At 36.0% G+C, this 21488-nt stretch overlaps 2 protein-coding genes across 3 annotated transcripts in view; one reads left to right on the plus strand and one right to left on the minus strand.

Moving 5' to 3' along the window:
- LRFN5 (leucine rich repeat and fibronectin type III domain containing 5) overlaps positions 1–21488 on the minus strand; it is a 244753-nt gene that overhangs the window by 31055 nt on the left and 192210 nt on the right. The gene's annotated exons all lie outside the window — the stretch shown is intronic.
- LOC122893303 (circadian-associated transcriptional repressor-like) lies at positions 18670–19879 on the plus strand. Its single transcript, XM_044230226.1, is given in 3 exon segments — positions 18670–18893; positions 18895–19697; positions 19699–19879. Coding segments are annotated over 3 exon segments (1149 nt in total). The 5' UTR covers positions 18670–18680; the 3' UTR covers positions 19832–19879.

A 21488-nucleotide genomic window follows, 5' to 3' on the forward strand; every position in this document is an offset into this window, starting at 1 on the left:
TGTACATCCCAGGCTATATGTCTATCTGTATGTGTGTATATGTATACAAGTGTGTGTTATGTGTGTGTGTGTGTGTCTAAGTACTAGTTGTCTTTTCAATTTTCCATTCTTCCCTTTTTTTTTTTTTTTTAAAGATTCTATTCATTTATTTGACAGACAGAGATCACAAGTAGACAGACAGGCTGGCAGAGAGAGAGAAGGAAGCAGGCTCCCCGCTGAGCAGAGAGCCCGATGCGGGGCTCGATCCCAGGACCCTGGGATCATGACCTGAGCTGAAGGCAGAGGCTTTAACCCACTGAGCCACCCAGGTGCCCCCCATTCTTCCCTTCTTTAGTAACAGAAACCTAATTTCTACCTGTTATACTGTTTCCCAGAATGAAGAGTTTATTTTCTAACTTCTTCTGCAGGGAGTTAGAATCATGTGAGTCATTTTCTTCCAATGTGGTGTAACTGAAAACAGTGACAAGATCTTCAGAGGCAGCTACTTAAAGGGAGGTGACTGAAATGGGATGTACCTTTCCTGTCTTTTTATCCAACTACCTTCTTCTCAACTATAATTTAGACATGATTTCTGGAACTCCAGTAGCCAACTTGTACATTGAAGTGACCTTGAAGATGGGGGTCATGAGTTGGGATGATGGAGGAGGCATTCCATCTCATTCCATGGAGCTGCTCTATCAGTCCTGGTTTACTTTCCATCATGTTTAAACTATGGTTCAGAAATGTCTCTGCGACTCATGGCCAAACTGTCTCAGCTGGTTCCAGTATGATTAAAGCAACAAATAGAAGTATAATAAAAATGACTAGGATGAAATATATCATGCATTCAACTATATGATTATAGATATTTCCGATATTTTAAAAACATTAGATATAATGAGCACATATTTTCTGTAAAATAAAAAAGTTAAAACTTGGATTCCTTTAATACTAATTTATATGTGTTAGCAGTGAGTTATATGACTATAAAAATTGTCTATTAATTGACAGATTTTTGGCAAACCCCACAACACTGCTAAAAACAAGTATTTTATGATGATCTAAGTGAGTATACACATTTAGCATACATCTATCATATATCATTAGTCAATCCCTGGGGCATTTCTTGATAGTATGTTGGTTTAAAAAGTTCCTTGGGGCTCCTGGGTGGCTCAGTGGGTTAAGCCTCTGCCTTCAGCTCAGGTCATGATCCCAGGGTTCTGGGATCGAGCCCTGCGTGCTTCCCCCTTTCTCTCTGCCTGTCTCTCTGCCTACTTGTGACCTCTGTCAAATAAATTAAAAAAAATATTTAAAAAAGTTCCTTAATTATTTCAAGCTAACTGAGGAAAATTTTATAACATTCAGGTATTGGGTGAACCACAAATATTCTCTGATTATGTGAATGAAATGTAAAAATATCTTTTTTATGGAAAGATATTAACTTCAGATACAATTTAAGATGGTACTACTAATCTAAAGGATCTAAAGCTGCAACAGAACATCTATAAATATTCCAGCTGCTTCCCCCCCCAGAAACTAATATACTGCTCCTAAAATTCATATGGAAATGCAAGGGACCCAGAATAATCAGAGAAGTTTTGAAAAAAACAAAAATTTGTGGAACACACATTCCTGAATCCAAATTTGCTCCAAAGATACATCATTAAGACGTGATACTAGTATAAATGTTGAATATAGGTTAGTGGTATAGCTGGTAGCTCAAAATAAACTTATACGTATAAACAACTGATTTTCAACAAGTATGCCAAGACCATTCTATGTTTTGTTTGTTTTTAAATTAACATATAATGTATTATTTGTTTCGGGGGTACAGGTCTGTGATATATAAAACTTAGTGTTCATTACAACATCTACATTCCCCAATGTCCATCACCCAGTTACCCCACCCCCTGACTTGTAAAAATGTTTCTGACTTAGTTATTGATTGTATGTGTAGGTAAGTGCAAGTCTTGGCTTACTTCCTCAACTTTGGCTTGGGTGGATCAGGTAACATTGACTATAATATAGAGCTTATCTAGGGGAGAAAAAGTTTGGAGCATATATAGGAAGGAAAAGAAATTTGGATGTGATGAGAGATAATAAGTTTGGTTTGAAATAATCTATTTCTGGAAGCTGGATAAACTTTGAAATAAACAAGACACTGGTATTAAAATCTATAAGCATGCCATCCCTGAAGGATATGATGGAATGGCTGGTTTGCAGACAATGGAAATGCATTATTTTAAATTTCTTGACAGCACTCTCTTGTCTAAATTTAGGGACATTTTTCATTGTTATTTGTTTACAAAATAATAATTATTTTTTGATTTATGATTATTTTTCAAGTGTCAGCTGTCAAAGCTCATGGCACAGACATTTATTAAATAAGATCAACCTAGTATCTAATATTTGCCTTTAGGATTTTGAAAACAGAGGTAGCTAGATATCAAGTAGTATTTTTTATAATGCAGCTACTCCTCATTTTTTCCAGTTTTTAAGGACCACTGATCTATAGCTGAGAAAATTGACTAGAGTCTTACAAACCTTAAAAACTAGGCATAACAGAGACATACAAATGGTCAACAGACACATTAAAAGATGCTCAGCATCACTCATCAACAGGGAAATGCAAATTAAAACCACACTGAGATATCACTTCAACCTGTCTGAATGGCTAATATCAAAAAGGCCAAAAATTACAAGTGTTGGTGAGGGTGTGGTGAAAAAGGAACCCTCATTCACTTTCAGTGAGCATGGATACTGGTGCAGCCTTGTGGAAAAGAGATTCTCAAAAAATTAAAAATAGAATTACAATATGATCTAGTAATTCCACTATTGAGTATTTATCCCAAGAAAATGAAAAAATTAATTCAAAAAGATATATACACCCTTATGTTTATTGCAGCATTACTTATGATAGCTCAGATATGGAAGCAACTCAGACATCCCTTTAAAGATCAACAGATAAAGAAAATGTGGTATATACAGAGAGTAGAATATTATTCAGCCATAAAAGGCAAGATTGTGTCCTTTGTGACAACATGCATAGAGATGGAGCGTATTAGGCTAAGTGAAATAAATCAGAGAAAGACAAATACCATATGATTTCACTTAAATGTGGAATCTGAAAAACAAAATGAACACAAACAAACAGAAAGCAGAATCAGACCTATAAATACCGAGAATAGACTGATGGTTGCCAGAGGGAAGGAGAGTTGGCGAACCAGATGCTTTATCTATCACATGGAGACCATATCCAATCCCTCCATTACCCACAAATAAACATAATCCTGATTTTTATATTAATCACTTACTTGCTTTTTTTTAATGGTTGTATCACTTTTTTAATATGTCCCTAGTTTTTCAAATTTATATAAAGAGTCCATTGTATTTATTCACATGTCTTATGTCCTTTATAAAAAGATCTCAGTTTTCCTCTCAGTCAGATATTCCAAGCAGCAGAGAAGAAATGTATTTTACCAACAACTTGAGGAAGTTTGGAAGTGGTTCTTCTCTAGAGAAGCATCCAGATGAAAACTCAAAATAGCCAAAGGTTTTTTAATACCCTTATGAGATCTTGAATATAAGAATCAGCTAAGATACATCCAGATTAATCCATGAAAACTCTGAGATCATAAATGTGTATTTCTTAAGCCTGACATTTATTGTAATACCACAGCAATAGAAAATTAATTAAATATATTTAGATGAAAAAGCGGGCTGTAAACTTTGATGTGCAGTATGATCACAATTTAAAAATAAAAAACTAAACTAAAACTATAATAGTTGATAGAATTTATTCCTATAATGTGGGATTAAATACTATGGTTCCTTTCACTAACTATAACAACAAAAACTGAATGAAATACTAATGTAAAACTTAAAAGAAAACTCCATAAAGTTAACAAGGCAGTGAAGCATACTAGATTAAATTTTAGGAGAAGTAAAATCCCACAGAAATAAATCCACTTCTCAAAAACAATTCTACCCTGAGGGCTTTTTCTGAACATGAAAACAGAGATTTCCTCAAGGACCTGTGGTGTTGCATGTTTGCTCAGAAGATATGCAGAGAAATGTTTTTACTAGTATTATTTGTAATAACCCCAAACTGGAAACAACTCATTTGTCCATCCATAGTAAAACAGAAATATACGTTGGAGTATATTTAAACAAAGGAATATTATAAATCAATGAATATGACTGTACCTATGCTACAGAGAGAAGCATATTATTTATAAACATAATGACAACAACCAAAAAAAGACATATGAATAAACACAATGGATTCCTTATTTATATAAATTTGAAAAACTAGGGACATATTCAAAAAGTTATACAACCATAAAGAAAAGCAAGTAAGTGATTAATATAAAAATCTGGATTATATATTTGTGGGGCATGGAGGGGTTGAATATAGTCTCCATGTTACAGATAAGGCATCACGGGTACTGGGAGGTTCAATTTTTTTTTTTTTAAAGATTTTATTTATTTATTTATTTGAGAGAGAGAGACAGTGAGAGAGAGCATGAGAGGGGAGAAGGTCAGAGAGCGAAGCAGACTCCCCATGGAGCTGGGAGCCTGATGTGGGACTCGATCCCGGGACTCCAGGATCACGCCCTGAGCCGAAGGCAGTCGTCCAACCAACTGAGCCACCCAGGCGTCCAGAGGTTCAATTTCTTAACTGAGCAGGAGGCACTGTGGATACTCATTTTACAATTACTCATTGTACTATACAAGTATGTTTTACGCACTTTTCAGTATGAATGATATATTTCACAAAAAAAATGTTTAAAAGTGCTTCGGATATTAAAAAGCAGTCAAAGTGTCCTATGATTAATAATAGTCTTTATCAAAGTAGTTTTTCTCTTTTAGGCCAAGAGGGTACCACGAAGGCAATAGAAGTATCAGAGGAGTGGGGTGGGATGTGCTCCAAAGATACAATCCATGCCCGGCGTATTTCATTCATAACATGCTTCATTAGTTAGTGAGATCCTAGAGAGCAGAGCTCACTGTCTGTGACCTTTGGAGAAATCAGAGGGTTAGGAATTTATTCAGGTTTTGTTACATGAGTGAAAGACTACTACCACTATTAACACTGCTAAATTTAGAACTATTAATACTGTAGCTACCATTTTCTCCTTGCATTCTTTATGCCAGGAACAGTGCTAAATCTGAGGAAGCATGAAAGTTTAAAATACCAGCCAATGAATCTTTTCTCTCTCTCTCTTTCTTTCTTTCTTTCTTTCTTTCTTTCTTTCTTTCCTTTTGTGGTGGTGGTGTTGTTATTTTGTCTTGTAATGGTTTAATACCTTTGTACATTCAATTGTTCATTCTTTTCCCCAGTTACTTATTTGGAACCCTGTCATTCACTAATAAAGGGGAAACCGAAAATAAAGAAAATGCAAAGAAAAATAAGAACAAGTTAAATCTTACCTTATGATTTCAAAGGCCTATGTTTTGAAAAAAATATATATATATATATTTTATAATGTACCCTAGCATATACTTAGTTTGGTGTTGTCTTTTTTTTTTTTAACTCATAGTCTAAGATTTTTTTATAAGATTAATTTATTTATTTTAGAAAGGAGGGGGAGAGAGAGAGAGAGCATAAGCAGGAGGAGGGGGAGGGATAGGGAGGAAGAGAATCCTCATTGGTAGCAGAGCCTGAGACAGGGCTTGATCCCAGGAGCCTAGGATCAAGACCTGGGCCAAAATCCAGAGTCATCTGCTTAACCAACTGAGCCACCCAGGTACCCCTATAGAGGAATATTTTGAAAATACTTTGGCCTAGAGAAAGAGTACAAAAGCAAATGTATATACAGGGACAGCACCTCCAAGGTGAATATAAAAAGAAAATTATAGTTAAAACATTCACACTGTCTCACATTTACTGTTTGGATCCCTGAAAGACATCATGGCATGAGATGTATAAAAAGGACAAAGGAGACATCAAGTAGTATACACAAATAGCATAAAAAAGCACCAAGGACTTGGGATGGTGGTGGGGATGGAAGGAGAAAGGGAGGGAAAGAGACAGGAAAGGTGAGGAATGGTAAGTGTAAAGAATGTGTGTGAGAGGATTCATCAGTCAATTCATTGTCAAACAAAATGGCAAAGATAAGACATCTGAACAAAGGTTAATATAGAGGTTTGCTATTATCTGAGAATAGCTTGGATGATGTATACAGTAAGCACCAATGCCAGTGTTGATTCATATTATAGACGTAACTCCCATCCCGATAAAATTTAGTTGGCACTCTGGAAAAAAAGAGTTGCAAAGGAATGAAAAATAAGATGGAATTAGGTTAAAAATGGGCTGAAATATAGAGATTTTGATTTATATAAATTATAAATTAACTTTTTTTAAAGACAGAGTACCTAGAATAAAACATTTTTCCCACTATGCACATAAACACAGGTTTTTTTCTTGTGTGTAATATATCAAATCTCATTCACAATTACACTATGCTATAGGTATTACTATCACCTTTTTTTTTTTTTTGATTTTATTTATTTGTTTGACACAGAGAGAGAGAGAGTACAAGCAGGGGGAGCAGCAGGGAGAGGGAGAAGAAGGCTCCCACAGAGCAGGAAGCCCAATGTGGGGCTTGATCCCAGGAATCCAGGATCACGACCCCCTGCTGAAGGCAGATGCTTAATCAACTGAGCCACTCAGGCGCCCCTTACTATCATCACTTTAAAATTAAAAAAACAAAAGGTTTAAGTAAATTATCAAGAGTCATAGTTCTGTTAAAAGGTATAGCTCCAATTCTACCTACAGTTGCAACAACATACATAAAGGCACTTGGCTTATACAATAACATGATCTAATACTGCTTATCTTTAATGATCTAATACTGTTTATTTTTATTAATTGTGATTGCTCATTGATCTTTTGAGAGACAACAGGGATAGTTGTCTCTGTTATTGTTCTTAGAGTTTAAATATTAAAATCAGGTACATTCACACTTCATTACTTAAATGCAACCTTTTAATGATGAGATAATTTTAAATTATGTGATATGCTCCACAAGGAAGATGTTCTGTTTCATATAGATTTTTTCCATATAATTTATAACATCATGATAGAGATAGCAAGAAAATGCAAGGCTTTTTTTTTCTCCTTTCTTATATAATAATAAGAACCCCCCCCCAAAAAAAAAGAAACCCTGCATGGGGTTATCAGGGTAGGTTAAAGAGAGGCAGTCACACAATAAGAACAGGTACCAAGGGGGTCTGATCAATATGCTCATGAATAGCATAGTATCTTCTGGAAATTCTTAGGCTGTGTTCAGATACACCATGACTTGGGTGAAGTGTTCTTCCTACCAGAGAACAAAGAGTAGAGAATTTAATAGTGGCAGTGACTACAACCTTTATAATGATAACCTGAACTTGGTCCTCATGCATATCTCCTCTGAGCCTGCAAAAGACAAGGACCTCCTTCAAAGTTGTTATCCTTCTGGTTGGCTAGAGCATGAAGCAGCCTGTTAGCACAATCTGTAATCACCAGACTTCCCAGGGAGAGAGAAAGATAAAAGACGGAGAATGAATCCACTTCCTTACACATCCACAAAAATGAACTCACTGACCTAAATGTAAGCCCTAAAACTATCAAACTGAAAACATGGCAGTAAATTTTTGTGACCTTCAATTAAGAAGAACACTTTAGATGGGTAAGTTGTTTGACATGTGAATCTCAATAAAACTGTTTCAAGGGGCACCTGGGTGGCTCATTGCCTCTGTCTTTGGCTCAGGTCAGATCTCAGGGTTCTGGGTTGGAGCACCACATTGGGCTCTCTGCTCAGTGAGGAACCTGCTTCCCCCTCCCTATTTGTCTGCCTCTCTGCCTACTTGTGCTCTCTTTCTCTCTCTCTGTCAAATAAATAAATAAAATCTTAAAAAAAAGAAATTAAAAAAAAACTGTTTCAAAGTTATGCTAAATTGTAGTAGTGACATTATGTCAAAACAAAGACAATAATTTCTAAATGTTGGGTGGTTTGTTGCTTGAAAAGTGGCAAAATAACTGATATAGTTTTCTTACAATAAATTAAGAATATGTGCTATACAACAAAATAAAATAAGAGAAAAGTTAATAGAGAAGAAAAAATAAATTTAAATATTCAGCATATTTAATCATAAATCATATAAACATCAATCTAATAATGTAATGCATAATTTAATCATATAAAATCATATAAATATTTAGTATATTTAAGCCAAAACTGTCAGTTCATACATTACATGAAGTTTAAATGGGGTAGATGCTTTGTTATGCACTGAATTGTGTTCCCTTATAATTCATATGTCAAAATCCTAATCCCATATCTCAAAATGTGATTTTATTTGGAAATAGGGTTAATGCAGAATAGCCAAATTGAGGTCATACTGGAGTAGGATGGACTCCTAACCCAATATGACCGGCATTCACATAAAAAAAGGGAAATTTGGAAACAGACACACAGAGAGACCACCAAGTGAAGATGAAGGCAGAGCTCAGGGTGATGTTTCTATAAGCCATGGAACATCGAAGTATGCCAGCAAACCACTAGAAGGTAAGCAAGAAGCATAGTATAGATTCTCTCTTAGAGCGCTCAGAAAGAAGCAACCCTGCTTATACCTTGATCTCAGACTCATGGCCTTCAGAACAGAACTTCAGAATTTATGAGACCATACATTTCTCTTATTTAAACTATGCAGCTTGTGGTACATTTTGGTGGCAGAAGCCTTAGCAAACTAAAGCATACTCTAAATAAAAGAAAAAGTTTGTCTTACTGAATTTAAACTTCATACTGCTGACAGGAGATACATATACAATGTGAAAATATATAAATGCTGGGGTACCTGGGTGGCTCAGTCAGTTAAGCATCAGACTCTTGATTTTGGCTCAGGTCATGATCTCAAGGACGTGGGATGGAGCCCTGGTTTGGGCTTTGCACCCAGCTCAGAGTCTGCTTGTCCCTCTCTCTCTACTTCTTCCTCCCTCCTCTAAAATGAATAAATAAATATAATCTTTAAAAAATATATAAATGCTGAAAAGATGAAAAAAATATTTTCATTTGAAAAAGCTAAAAGAATAAAGTATAGCTATAGTACTATCAGAAAATGTAAACTTTTAGTTAAAAAACATTACTGGGGAAAAGATACACTTCAATAGAAAAATATACAAATGATAAAATTATATGGTTTTTTAATAATTTTACTTCAAAATATATGAAGCAACGTAAAGTCATAATCATCAGGCATAAGTTAATATTCCCCCATCTTTTTTATGACAGAATAAAGAGAAAATAATCAGTAAGGATATAGATTAGATGAAAACAGTTAGCTAGTTGCTCTAATACACATTTCACATATACACACACACACACGTATATTACACTCGTGCATCAACTGAAAAATACACATTGCTTAAACACAAAATATTTTTAAAAAACAAATTTTTTTGAGTCAAAACAGGCACACAAAAATTTCAAAGGACTAGAATTATTGAGAATAATTTTTTAGGCCACAGAGCAGTTAAGAAAAACTAGTAAGAAATTAATAAGAAAAACATCTATAACATACACACATGTATGGAAATGGACCTACACATTCTAAATAACTTATGGGTCAAAAGAGAACTAAAAATACAAATCAGAAAATATTTTGAATTAAATGATAATGAAAACTCTACAAATTGAATCTTGAGGGATATGTCTAAAATTACAAAGAGGTAAATGTATATCCTTAAAGACATACTTGGAAGAGAAGGCTGAAAAGCAATGATTAATCATCATTCTTAAGATGTTTTAGAAGAAACCATACATTAAACCCAATGAAAGTAGAAGAAAGAAAATAGTGAAAACAAAAGCAGAAGTTATTGAAATTGAAAATATGCATATAATTTAAAAAATCACTAAGTCAATGATATTTAAAATAACTATTAAAAGTGATTATTTCTTATCAAGACTGATTAGGGCAAGGAAAAGGGATTTCATTGGAGCTAATAAAGTTATTGAAGTTTAAAGATTTTATTTATTTATTTATTTACTTATTTATGAGACACAGAGAGAGCAAGTGGGGGTTGGAGCAGAGGGTGAGTGACAAGCAGACTCTGTGCTGAGCATGGAGCCTGACATGGGGCTCGATATCATGACCCTGAGATCATGACCTGTACCAAAACCAAGAGTCAGACCCTTAATTGACTGAACCACCCAAGTGCCCCAATAAAGTTATTTAGGAAGCTATTAGAAGAACTGGAGCCATATATCTGAACATTTACATGACATGGACAAATTTTTATAAAGATATAATCACCAAGTTTGGCATGTGAAAAATAATATTCCTATAACTATTAATGAAGTAGAATCCATAATTAAAATCTTCCTACACGGACACCTTTAGGCACAGATGGTATCACTGATAATACTTCCAAACAAGTATAGAAAAAATAATAGCGATTTTATGCATTCTTTCAGAGAATAAAAACAAATAAAACACTCTCAATTCATAACATGAATTCATAGCATTAATTCTAAATACTGATGAGAATGTTGTTAGGAGAAAATTATGAACTGACCTCACTAAGGAACATAGGCACAAACACTCTTAACACGTTATTATTAAAATAAGTACAGTAATGATACATAATGATGAATTTGGATTGAAAATGAAAATATGTAATATGTAATATGTAAAGAAAATATAATATATAAAAATGTAATATGTAATGAAAATGAAAATATGTAAATTTGAATTTGAATTGACCTCAGGATTTTGTTTTAGTATTTCAAAGTTAGTCTAATTCTTCAATGCAGTAAAGGTTAAAACATGGTGATTTCAATAGATAACATAAAAGATTTTTTTAATAAAGATTTTTTTTAACTTATTTGACAAACAGAGATCACAAGTAGGCAGAGAGGCAGGCAGAGAGAGAGAGAAAGTAAAGCAGGCTCCCCGCTGAGCAGAGAGTCCAATGCACGGCTCGATCCCAGGACCCTGAGATCATGACCTGAGTCAAAGGCAGAGGCTTAGCCCACTGAGCCACCCGGGCACCCGATAACATAAAAGATTTTAATAAAATTCAACATCCAATTTGATTTAAAAAAAAAAAAAAACCTTTCTAGACTAGGAATATATAAAAGTACTTAACCTGATAAATGGTTTCCTAAAAATGTTATTCTTCATGATGAACTATTGAATGACTTCTGTTTGAGAAAGTAATAGGATGACATTGTGTCCACTATCACTACTTTTATTTAACAATATACTAGATGTTCTAGATGGTAAGACAAACAAGAACACAAATAAAAGCTATAAATAATAAAAAAAAAGAAATAAAACTATTATTATTTGAAAACTGATAATAGAAAGAAAAGCTAAAGCTGCAAATAAATATGCAATAGGAAAAAAGTCAAATAGTTAAGATTACATTTACTGAGAATAATGTAGTCAAAACACAAACATAAATAAAATATTGAATTAAAAGTAAGTTAATAAAAACACTAGAGGATTCAATATTCCAAAAAGTGCCATTGATTTAAACTCCAACCACCATCACAAGATGTGTGGATTCGTCCTATCACACAGAATGGCTTATTATAAAGCTGTGGTAATTAAAATAGTATGACACTGGGCCCCGTAGAAACAAGCAACTATTTAAACTTTTTTTTACTACACATATAATAATAAAGAATTCATATTCAAATTATGTAAATAATCCCTATAAAGCTCTATAAGAAAAATAAAACCAACAAAAAAATAAGTAAAAAGATGTAAATAAGCATTTTACTAAAAGTAGCTCCTTAGAGGTCAATATACATATGAACAGGTATTATACCAGATTAGCCATCAAGGAAATGCAGAATAAAATTGCAATGGGTCATGACTACACATCCACAAATCCACCACCACCAACAAAAAAATAACACTAATTCTAAGCATGGTAAGAATACGGAGCAATAGGTACTCTGGTATCCTATAGGCAAATTGCATTAACATGACCTGGCATTTTCTACTTAATGTGGAACATATATATACATATATTATGACCCAGCCATTTCACACATGACATATATCCAACACCAATATATGCTCATATGTACTAAGAGGTATGTATTAGAGTTCTTATGAGTATTATAAACAGTAGTGAAAAAAAAAAAAAAACCCAGAAGGCATTCACAGGTCCATAGGTCATGGATATTCACACAGTTCAACATTACACAAGAGATACAATGAATTGGACCACTTCTAACATGCAAAAATGTGGATGAATCTCACAAGCATAATATTGGGCAAAAAAGATTACATACAGAAAGTACTAGATGATTCTTCTATGTAGACTACAAGACCAGGAAAAAATAATTCACGGTGTAGAAGTCAAGATACTTGATATTTTTGAAGAGAAAGGATGGATTACTGACTGGGCAGGGCAGGAGGAGAGTTTCTGGAGGGTTGGCAACAATCTTTTCTGGACAAAGCAGTGTTTACAGAGATTTCCACTTTGTAATAATTAATTGAGCTGCATATTTACTTTTTGCACTCTTCTCGTTTTACTTCAGTAAGCATTTAAAATAAAAGCAATTCACATGACAGCTGTTGCAGCCCTTTTTCTATCCATTCAACAAGAGTTTGTTGACCACTACTACAATCCAAGTTTTCTGTCAGACACAGGAGTTAGAGATGAATGAAACAAGGTCCCTCTCCTTAGGAAACTTTAGTAAAGATAAAACAAAACAAAACAAAACATTCATTAAAAGGGCAGTGCAGTATTTCTTAATTGGCTAGGACCTTGCTGCTCAAAATATGTTTGAATATCAAACTATACAATAGCAATAGATTATATTCAATTGAATAAAATAGGAATCCAAGAATCAATGCTGATAACACTAACAGAAATGAATAAAGATATAATAAAGTGGGGCAGAAGGAAATAACATTTTTTTAATAAATTTTTTTAAAGATTTTATTTATTTATTTGACAGAGATCACAAGTAGGCAGAGAGTCAGGCAGAGAGAGGAGGAACCAGGCTCCCCGCCAAGCAGAGGGCCCGATGCGGGGCTCGATCCCAGGACCCTGAGATCATGACCTGAGCTGAAGGCAGAGGCTTTAACCCCCTGAGCCACCCAGGCACCCTGGAAATTACATTTTTTAAGATAGTAAAATGTCAACTGATAAATGTAGAAAAAATAATAGAGCTAGAAAAATCACCATTGTGCAAACGTCATGGTAATAATTGAGTCAGGCATAATCACTAACAGAAGTTAAAATGGTCAATGAAAATTTGATGAAAAATAGGAAAAATAGCCTAAAAGAGACTGGAGACCTGAAAATTCCATGCAGTGTGGATTGGACCATGGAATAGAATTCTTTTTTTTTTTTTTTTTCCTATAAAGGGCAATATTGGGATACTTGGCTTTAAAACACTCTTTAAAAGTATATTGTTTGTCTTTAATTATATTTCAATAAGTATTAGCAGAGATTTCACTTCGTAGTAGATGTCAGTTGCTTTTCTTTGTCAAGCTTTCCTCCCTCCATATCTATAAAGAACGCTGTCTCCTGGAGAACCACCAATGCCAGGTGGTCCTGGGAAAATGACTAGTCACAGAACTCGGCCTACCTGCCCCAGACACAGGGTGGGAATGTGAGCCAAAAGAAGCAAATTTGGGTCACTGCCTTAATTATCTGAAGTTGGATGGAAATGGAAAATTTCCCTTTCCTCATTTAATTCTTACATAGCAGTTCCTGCAAAGTAGTTAAATATAACATGGAAAAAGTATCTATGAACAGTTGAGTAAAAAATGTTGTCTTTGGGTAAATTGGAAGGGGAGGTGAACCATGAGAGACTATGGACTCTGAAAAACAATCTGAGGGGTTTGAAGTGGCGGGGGGCTGGGAGGTTGAGGTACCAGGTGGTGGGTATTATAGAGGGCACGGCTTGCATGGAACACTGGGTATGGTGCAAAAATAATGAATACTGTTTTTCTGAAAATAAATAAATTGGAAAAAAAGATGTTGTCAGTCTTGGTGTATCCTAAAGAAAAATGTCCACAATAAAATGTTAATGAAAAATGATTAGTTTTAAAATAATCTCCTTTGCTGAATTCATTTATATTAAAAATGTTCTCTATGTGGGTATATTTGTATTTGTATAGAAACAGATCTAAAAAAAATATAAGTAGAAAGCAAAACTGCTAAGATTTGGAAAAGAAAGAAAATCATATTTTTCCTTCTAAAGCCCTTGTAGTATTTGAAATGTTCATAATTATTTTGTAAATAAGGCAAATGCAATAAAAGCAAGTTTTTTTGTTGGTGTCAGTACCGTATGAAATGTACAACTTTTTTTTAAGCTAGGTGTCTTATTATGCCTTTAAATGTCCTGTTTTGCTTTGTTTTCTGGGCTGGAGTAGAGATTCTAGGCTTTATTCTTTTTAGCAGCTGGCATTACGCAAAGGTGATGCCAGTGGTAAGAGCTGTTGGGATCCGTAGTCCTGGAGTCAGCTTTGGACCACTTGGACAAGACTGAAGCAGAAAAATGTCTGATGATTACAGACCCCCATGTACAACCCATGTATCTTTCTGTGTCTAGGAACCACAGTAGCTGGCTTCAAGACCCATTGTGGAAGGTACAGGAGAGTGAATGATGTGATAACTAGTTATAATGTAAAAGAGACCTAGCATAAGTAAGAGGAGAGAAGAAATCAAGATTTGGGCACTTACCTGCCTGAGCTAGCCAGGTGCCCCAACAAGTACTTTTTATAAACATATAATGTATTATTAGCGCCAGGGGTACAGGTCTGCGAATCGCCAGGTTTACACACTTCACAGCACTCACCATAGCACATACCCTCCCCAATGTCCATAACCCCACCCCCCTTCTCCCAACCCCCCTCCCCCCAGCCCCTCAGTTTGTTTTGTGAGATTAAGAGTCTCTTGTGGTTTTTCTCCCTCCCGATCCCATCTTGTTTCATTTATTCTTCTCCTACCCCCCAAACCCCCTTGTTGCATCTCCACTCGCTCATATCAGGGAGAGCAAATGGTAGTTGTCTTTCTCCGATTGACTTATTTCACTTAGCATAATACCCTGTAGTTCCATCCATGTCATCGCAAATGGCAAGATTTCATTTCTTTTCAAAAACAAGTACTTTTAATATGGTAAAAATCAGAGAGGCAGTGTTAAAGTGGACCATAATAAAAATAAAATGTTGTAATATTTATTAAAATATTATTGGAGATAAACTCAAACAGAAATGTCAAAACTACCACTTTTTTCCTAAGTACTTCCTGCCAGGATGGTCTTGAATTTCTTTTCTTTCTTTTTTTTTTTAATTTAATTTATTTATTTGACAGACAGAGATCACAAGTAGGCAGAGAGGCAGGCAGAGAGAGAGGGGGAAGCAGCTCTCTGCAGAGCAGAGACCCTGATGTGGGGCTTGATCCCAGGACCCTGGGATCATAACCTGAGCAGAGACTTTAATCCACGAGCCACCCAGGCACCCCTGGTCTTGAATTTCTATCCTATCCTCTACTCCAATTGTGTTCTATATAGAGATGGCCCTCACTGTTTTGTGAGAGACACTTGTTAAATTTTCAGGAATTTTGTGAGCTAATTCACCTCACAATGTAACTTGAAATTGGCCTTGGAAAGAATAATCACATTATATAAATTCACAAATGCTACTAATCAGGATTTCTCCCCCAGTTGCTGGCCAGCAATTTATTATACATTTGCCAAAACACTATTTTTAAAAGCCTGTCAGTTAAATAGTCTTTGTCTTAATTTATAACATCATTAAGACCACATGGACCATGATTCTAGGACAGAATTTGTATAGGAAATAAATGTAGAACAAAAAGTAGGAAAAACAGTGTCAGTGAAGAGAGAACAGCAGGAAGCATTAAAAGGAATAAACAGTGTGAAATGTCTAGAAAGCCGAAATAAGACTGTGATTGAGGGTCACCTTGGTGGCTCAGAGGGTTAAGCCCCTGCCTTCAGCTCAGCTCATGATCTCAGGGTCCGAGGATCAAGCCCCACATCAGGCTCTCTGCTCCACGGGGAGCCTGCTTCCTCCTCTCTCTGTCTGTGATCTGCCTACTTGTGTTCTCTTTGTCAAATAAATAAACAAAATTTTAAAAAAAGGACTGTGATTGAGATATAGCCACTGCAGTTTACAGTTAACAGTTCATTAATTTTTTGTACTGGTGAAGAGAAGAAAAGTTTGCAGTGAACAGATGAGAACATGGCAGGACAGGAAGTATAAAAGTGAGTTTCTTTGGAATACTGAAAAGTCTGGCTTTAAAGAGAATGCTGAAAGAACAAGGCCTAGAGAAGCATGTAGATCAAAAGGTTTTTTACTTTGTTGTTTCGTTTCATTTTGTTTTTGGCATAGTCCAAGCCCATACTAGGCTGAGGAAATGAGCCAAAAGAGACAGAACAAACCTATGACAGAAAAAGCACTTGTTAGAGCAAAGCTGCTGTGAGGCCAAGAGGTGATTAAGTCAAGAACAAAATCTGATCAGGAGACAGGAAATAAAGAATGAGCTGTCCACGGAATCAGGTAAAGTTTGTTTGGAAACAGGAAGTTGATAGAGTGTGTCTGTAAGGCTTCTTTTCTCAGAGAGGAAGAGGTGACACATTCTGCTGATTCTGTCTGAAGGTGGCATGGACTGGGTGATGATCAGAGAGAGAGGAAAAGGTTTAGAATAGGCCTTGAGGTTGGTGAGCAAGGACACTGCCTAGGGAACAGCTAAAGTGATGAGAAGATAGTCTTCCTGCTCTCGTATTTACTTTTGGTTTTTTCTCCTCTGGTTTATCCTTAAGTGGGCTCAAGGAAGTGAAGTTTGAAATGGAAAACTTAAAATGTCATCCCTCGACATAAAAATATTTGCAAATACTATATAATATATAGACTTACAAGATAAAGTTATTAACTTTCTTCAATGATGGCTCTGACCTGTTTTGCTGCTCTCTTCCAACATCACCCCTACCCCTGCCAAATCCCAACTATTTGCTCTAAACACCCTGGCCAATTTGTTCTTGGACCACTCATCTGGCTTTTTCATCTCGTTTCCAAAGGAAATGTCCCTTTTCCTTTCTTGTCTAGTGTAATTAATTCTCAACCTTCAAGTTCCAGCTTAAATATTCTCATCTCCACAAGATACTTACTGACACTCCTGCTGAGCATAAATTGCTATCTCTTTTATCTTCTAATAACATTTTTTATAAGACTTCTTGTCAAGAATTCACAAGATTGCATTATTATTTGTTTCTATATTTGTGTTTCCTTCCTAATTATGAGCTGAACAGGTGTGTATAGGACGTGTTTTATGCTTCTTTTTTATCATAATACGAGTACAGAATCTACAATGCTGTTTACTACATGGGATGTACAAAAGAAGCATATTTAATAAATTTAAGGTTGAATGAATGAATGAAAAGATTTGTTCTACCAAATAGTAGAAGATCAGAATTATAAATAGCAGTGCCACCAACTATAATAACATGTTATCTGATGGTGGAAAAATGAATAGCATATATACTGCAAAATCAGAATCTGTAGAAAGATCGTTTCTAGGAGTTTTATAATTCCATCTGCCTATTTCCTGTGTTTTACTGCAGAGGTAACAAAATTAATTGTTTTCTGCTTGAGGGAAACAGTATAGTTAAAATTGTGGGCTAAATTTATTGGGCTCTATCAAAACATGGCTCTGTCACTGAACACCTAATGGGCTTTGAGTATGTCACTAAAACCTTCAGTATCTTGGATTTTATCAATAAAATGAGAATAATAATAATGATATTATTTAATTGTGAAAATAAAATACATAGATGAAGTACTTAGACATAGGTTTTTTCAGAGACAGTCATTAAATGTAAACTATTATTATTGGCTATTTATAATTAAGATAGTATTCAAGTATACCCATAATGTTCATTAACAGAGGTGGACAATTCAGTGCCACGCATACACACTTGAGTGTGTGTGTGTGTGTGTGTGTGTTCATTAAATGGCTCAGAAAACACAAGTTTGAAATGCTGGCATTCCAGGGGAGCACACTTTCCAAAATTCTTTCTCCTATTATTGCCCCCACTGGGCATTAGCTCCTTGAGGAAAAGTGCTATGTATTATTGAAATTCCTATTTCCAGCATCAAGTACAATACCTAATACATAATATATAATTGAGGACTACCTGTGAAATATATGAATTGACAGGTTAAATTCATACATTCAGTATCTAAATTTTGGTCATGTGTTTATAGAAAATGATTCTGTTGACTGGACCTGTAACTATGGTCAGTAGTTTCACAAAGACAGCCTTTCCACTCTGTTGTTAAAAAAACAGGAACAGCAGAGTACATTAGCGGATGCATGCTACATTCCTTTCCTGAAAAAGACTCCTGAGATTTGACTTTGCATTGGTGATACATAAAAATTTAACTTTCTGTGTTAATATAACAGTCTCAAATACATTCATGGAGGGCAACTCCTCTTATGGTACAAAATTAATTGCTTACAGATGCCTGAATATCAGTATAGTGAAGGGGGAGACAAAAGGATTACCTGGGGGACCAGTGGGAGAGAGGCGGAGGTGGGCAGCGGAGACCCGCAGAGTTAGAGAAGGAGCAGGAGACAGCCTGGGCTGAGCGGATCGGCACGGTTGCAGGTTCCGATTTTTGGGTACTCCGGAAGTTGCTCTCCAGCCCCTGCTTCTGAACCTATGGATTCTCCAGCTAGCGTTTCCTCCTGTTCTTCCTACTCTCTCTCTTCCTCTTTTTCCACCTCCCCAGTGAACAGTGACTTTGGCCTCCCCTCCGATAGTGAGGGGGAGGACAAGGAGACCCATGACCCCAGGTCCGACCCTGTCGGGCAAAGGGGAGGTTCTCGGCCCAGCCCTGGTCCTATCCGCTGCAGATAGGTTTCCAGCAACCAATAAATATACAGTATCTCACTTGGAACAACGGGGCTTGGCCTCTCCTTTGGCAGGATCTGGGGTCAAAAGATCAAGAGATGGTGAATTACAGCCCAACATAAACATCCAGGGTTGTACCACAGAAGGAGACCTGCTTTTTGCTCAGAAGTGTAAAGAGCTTCAAGGATTCATTCGCCCTCTCACAGACCTACTGAATGGGCTGAAGATGGGTCGATTTGAGAGAGGATTGAGCAGTTTCCAGCAGAGTGTGGCAATGGATAGAATCCAGCGTATTGTAGGTGTTTTGCAGAAGCCACAGATGGGGGAACGTTACCTAGGAACCTTGCTACAGGTAGAAGGGATGTTAAAGACTTGGTTTCCTCATATAGCTGCCCAAAAGTCATCATTGGGTAATAGCAGGCATCAGCTGACCAAGCATTTTCCAAGCCACCACAGTTCCTCAGCTGCTTCCTCTCCTGCCCCTCCCATGGAAAAGACGGACCAGACAGAGCTAGGACATCTACTGTTGAAACCAAAGCAGCCTTGGCATCTCACTGAATGGCCAACTATGCACCTGACTTGGATCCACACCACTCCAATTTGCAACCCCCCCCTCAGTTCCCCAGGTACCATTTCCTTTAGCCATGGTCCTTTAGGCACTGGAGCCAGCATTGGTGTCATCCTTTTTGTCCAGCATGGAGTGCAGCCCTTCACCCACTCTGCCCCAGCCTCTCCAGTTCCACCCACTACAGCGTCTCCTGTCATCCCTGGTGATCCTAAGAAACTCTCTGGAGATGGACCTCATTGCCACCACTTGCCAGTAACTGCCACCAGACTGGGGCTGTCCCCAGTCTGGTCCTAGTCTACCCACCATGGTCAGAGAGATGACTGTGGGACATCTAGAGCAGTGGAGAAGCCATCCTCCAGTTGCTCCTGATGTCCATTCTCTCAACCCATAATCCAGGACTTGAGACTGTGGTTTCTGATTTGTGTAAATATATGTCTCTGTCATCTATTTTTTTTTTATTTTTAATGTGTGCATTTGTGTTGAGGGAAGAGAAGTCCTTTTTGATTAAAGAAATTTTATACCAAAAAAAAAAAAAAAAGGGTTACCTGTTGGTTTCTGAAGAACTTCAAAAAGAAATGATTATTAAGGATTTTCTAAGTTGTATTATGAGGCTTCTAAATATGAAGGAAAAAATCTACAATGACACATAATTTCATAAAATAAATTTTTATTTGATTATATCCTAAGAGGTAGAACAGTTTTTTGGTGAAAATATCCAGTTTACTAAACTCTTTTAGGTTGTTATAGGTAAATCAAAAATTTATTTTAGCCAGTAGGCCTAATTAAACATTTATAAAAGTGTATATTCAGCTTGCTAACAGTAATCATCAAGAGTTTTCTTAGTGCACAAGGGTCCCTTTGGAATTACATTTCTCAGAATGAAAATTTGCCTGGGATGCTAAGTGGTTAAAATATTTAGCTTTGTTTTAACAGACAAAAAAGTACATGTATATCTAGGGCATCTTTGACAGCTGTACAAAAGAGCACTGTCCTCAGGTGTTGCCCTAAGCTTAGAATAGAAAGGAAAATTACACCAACCTAAAGTGTAGCTAGATAAGTTCAGTGGTATTAAAATATCATACATTCCAAATTACCAAATAGTAAAGCTCATTATCTACTTCCAAATATATTGTCTAATCACTCTACTGTTCAAAAGCCTCCTAAGTTTTTTGGTTTATTACAAAATAAATCTATACTCAGCATGATATTCAAGGCCCTTCACAAACTGTCCTTAATATTGTATGTGAATTATAAACCTACTATGTAACTTTAAACTTTATTCATCCTACATTTAAGCCACATCAGCTTTATTATTTCTGATCATGCCTTTGCTCACCCTCCCATCTCCATCTGGAATACCCTTTCCTCAAAATTTTACCCATCTAAAGCCCATTCATTCTAAGAGTGTCAGCGGAAATGTGTTTTTCTCTGTGAACCTTTCAAGATCATTGGGCTTAAATGCACCCTCTTTTGAGCTTTGATAGAATTTTATCTTTCACTTAGAGCATTTAATTAATTCATGTCTCAAGTCAAGGTTCCCTGGAGACAGAAATTCATGCCACAGATACTTGATCAGTATATACTATTTGTGAAACATTGTTTTATTGAATGGAGATGTAAAGATTCTCAGAGCCGTGAATACAAAAAATCTACATGAGGCTCAGTTTCCCATCCACAAACCTATCCTCTTTGATTATTTTCAATAAAACAACAAAAAGAAACAATCAAAAGAGAATTATCTTCCCATATAAAAACTATATACCAAAAATGTAGTCATATTGTACATTTATTCATTGTTTCTTCCCTCCAATTATACTGATATCTTCAAAGACTGACCTCTTCTCTTGAGTTCTAGATTCTGGATTTTCTTTCTTTCTACCTTCTCAAGAACATGATTTAAATAGTTACATCTTGGGGCACCTGGGTGGCTCAGTAGGTTAAGCCTCTGCCTTCAGCTCAGGTCATGATCGCAGGGTCCTAGGATCGAGCCCCACATGGAGCTCCACATTGGGCTCTCTGCTCAGCAGGAAGCCTGCTTCCCTCTCTGT

This window comes from Neovison vison, chromosome 13 (assembly GCF_020171115.1).
Source record: "Neovison vison isolate M4711 chromosome 13, ASM_NN_V1, whole genome shotgun sequence".
NCBI lineage: Eukaryota > Metazoa > Chordata > Mammalia > Carnivora > Mustelidae > Neogale > Neogale vison.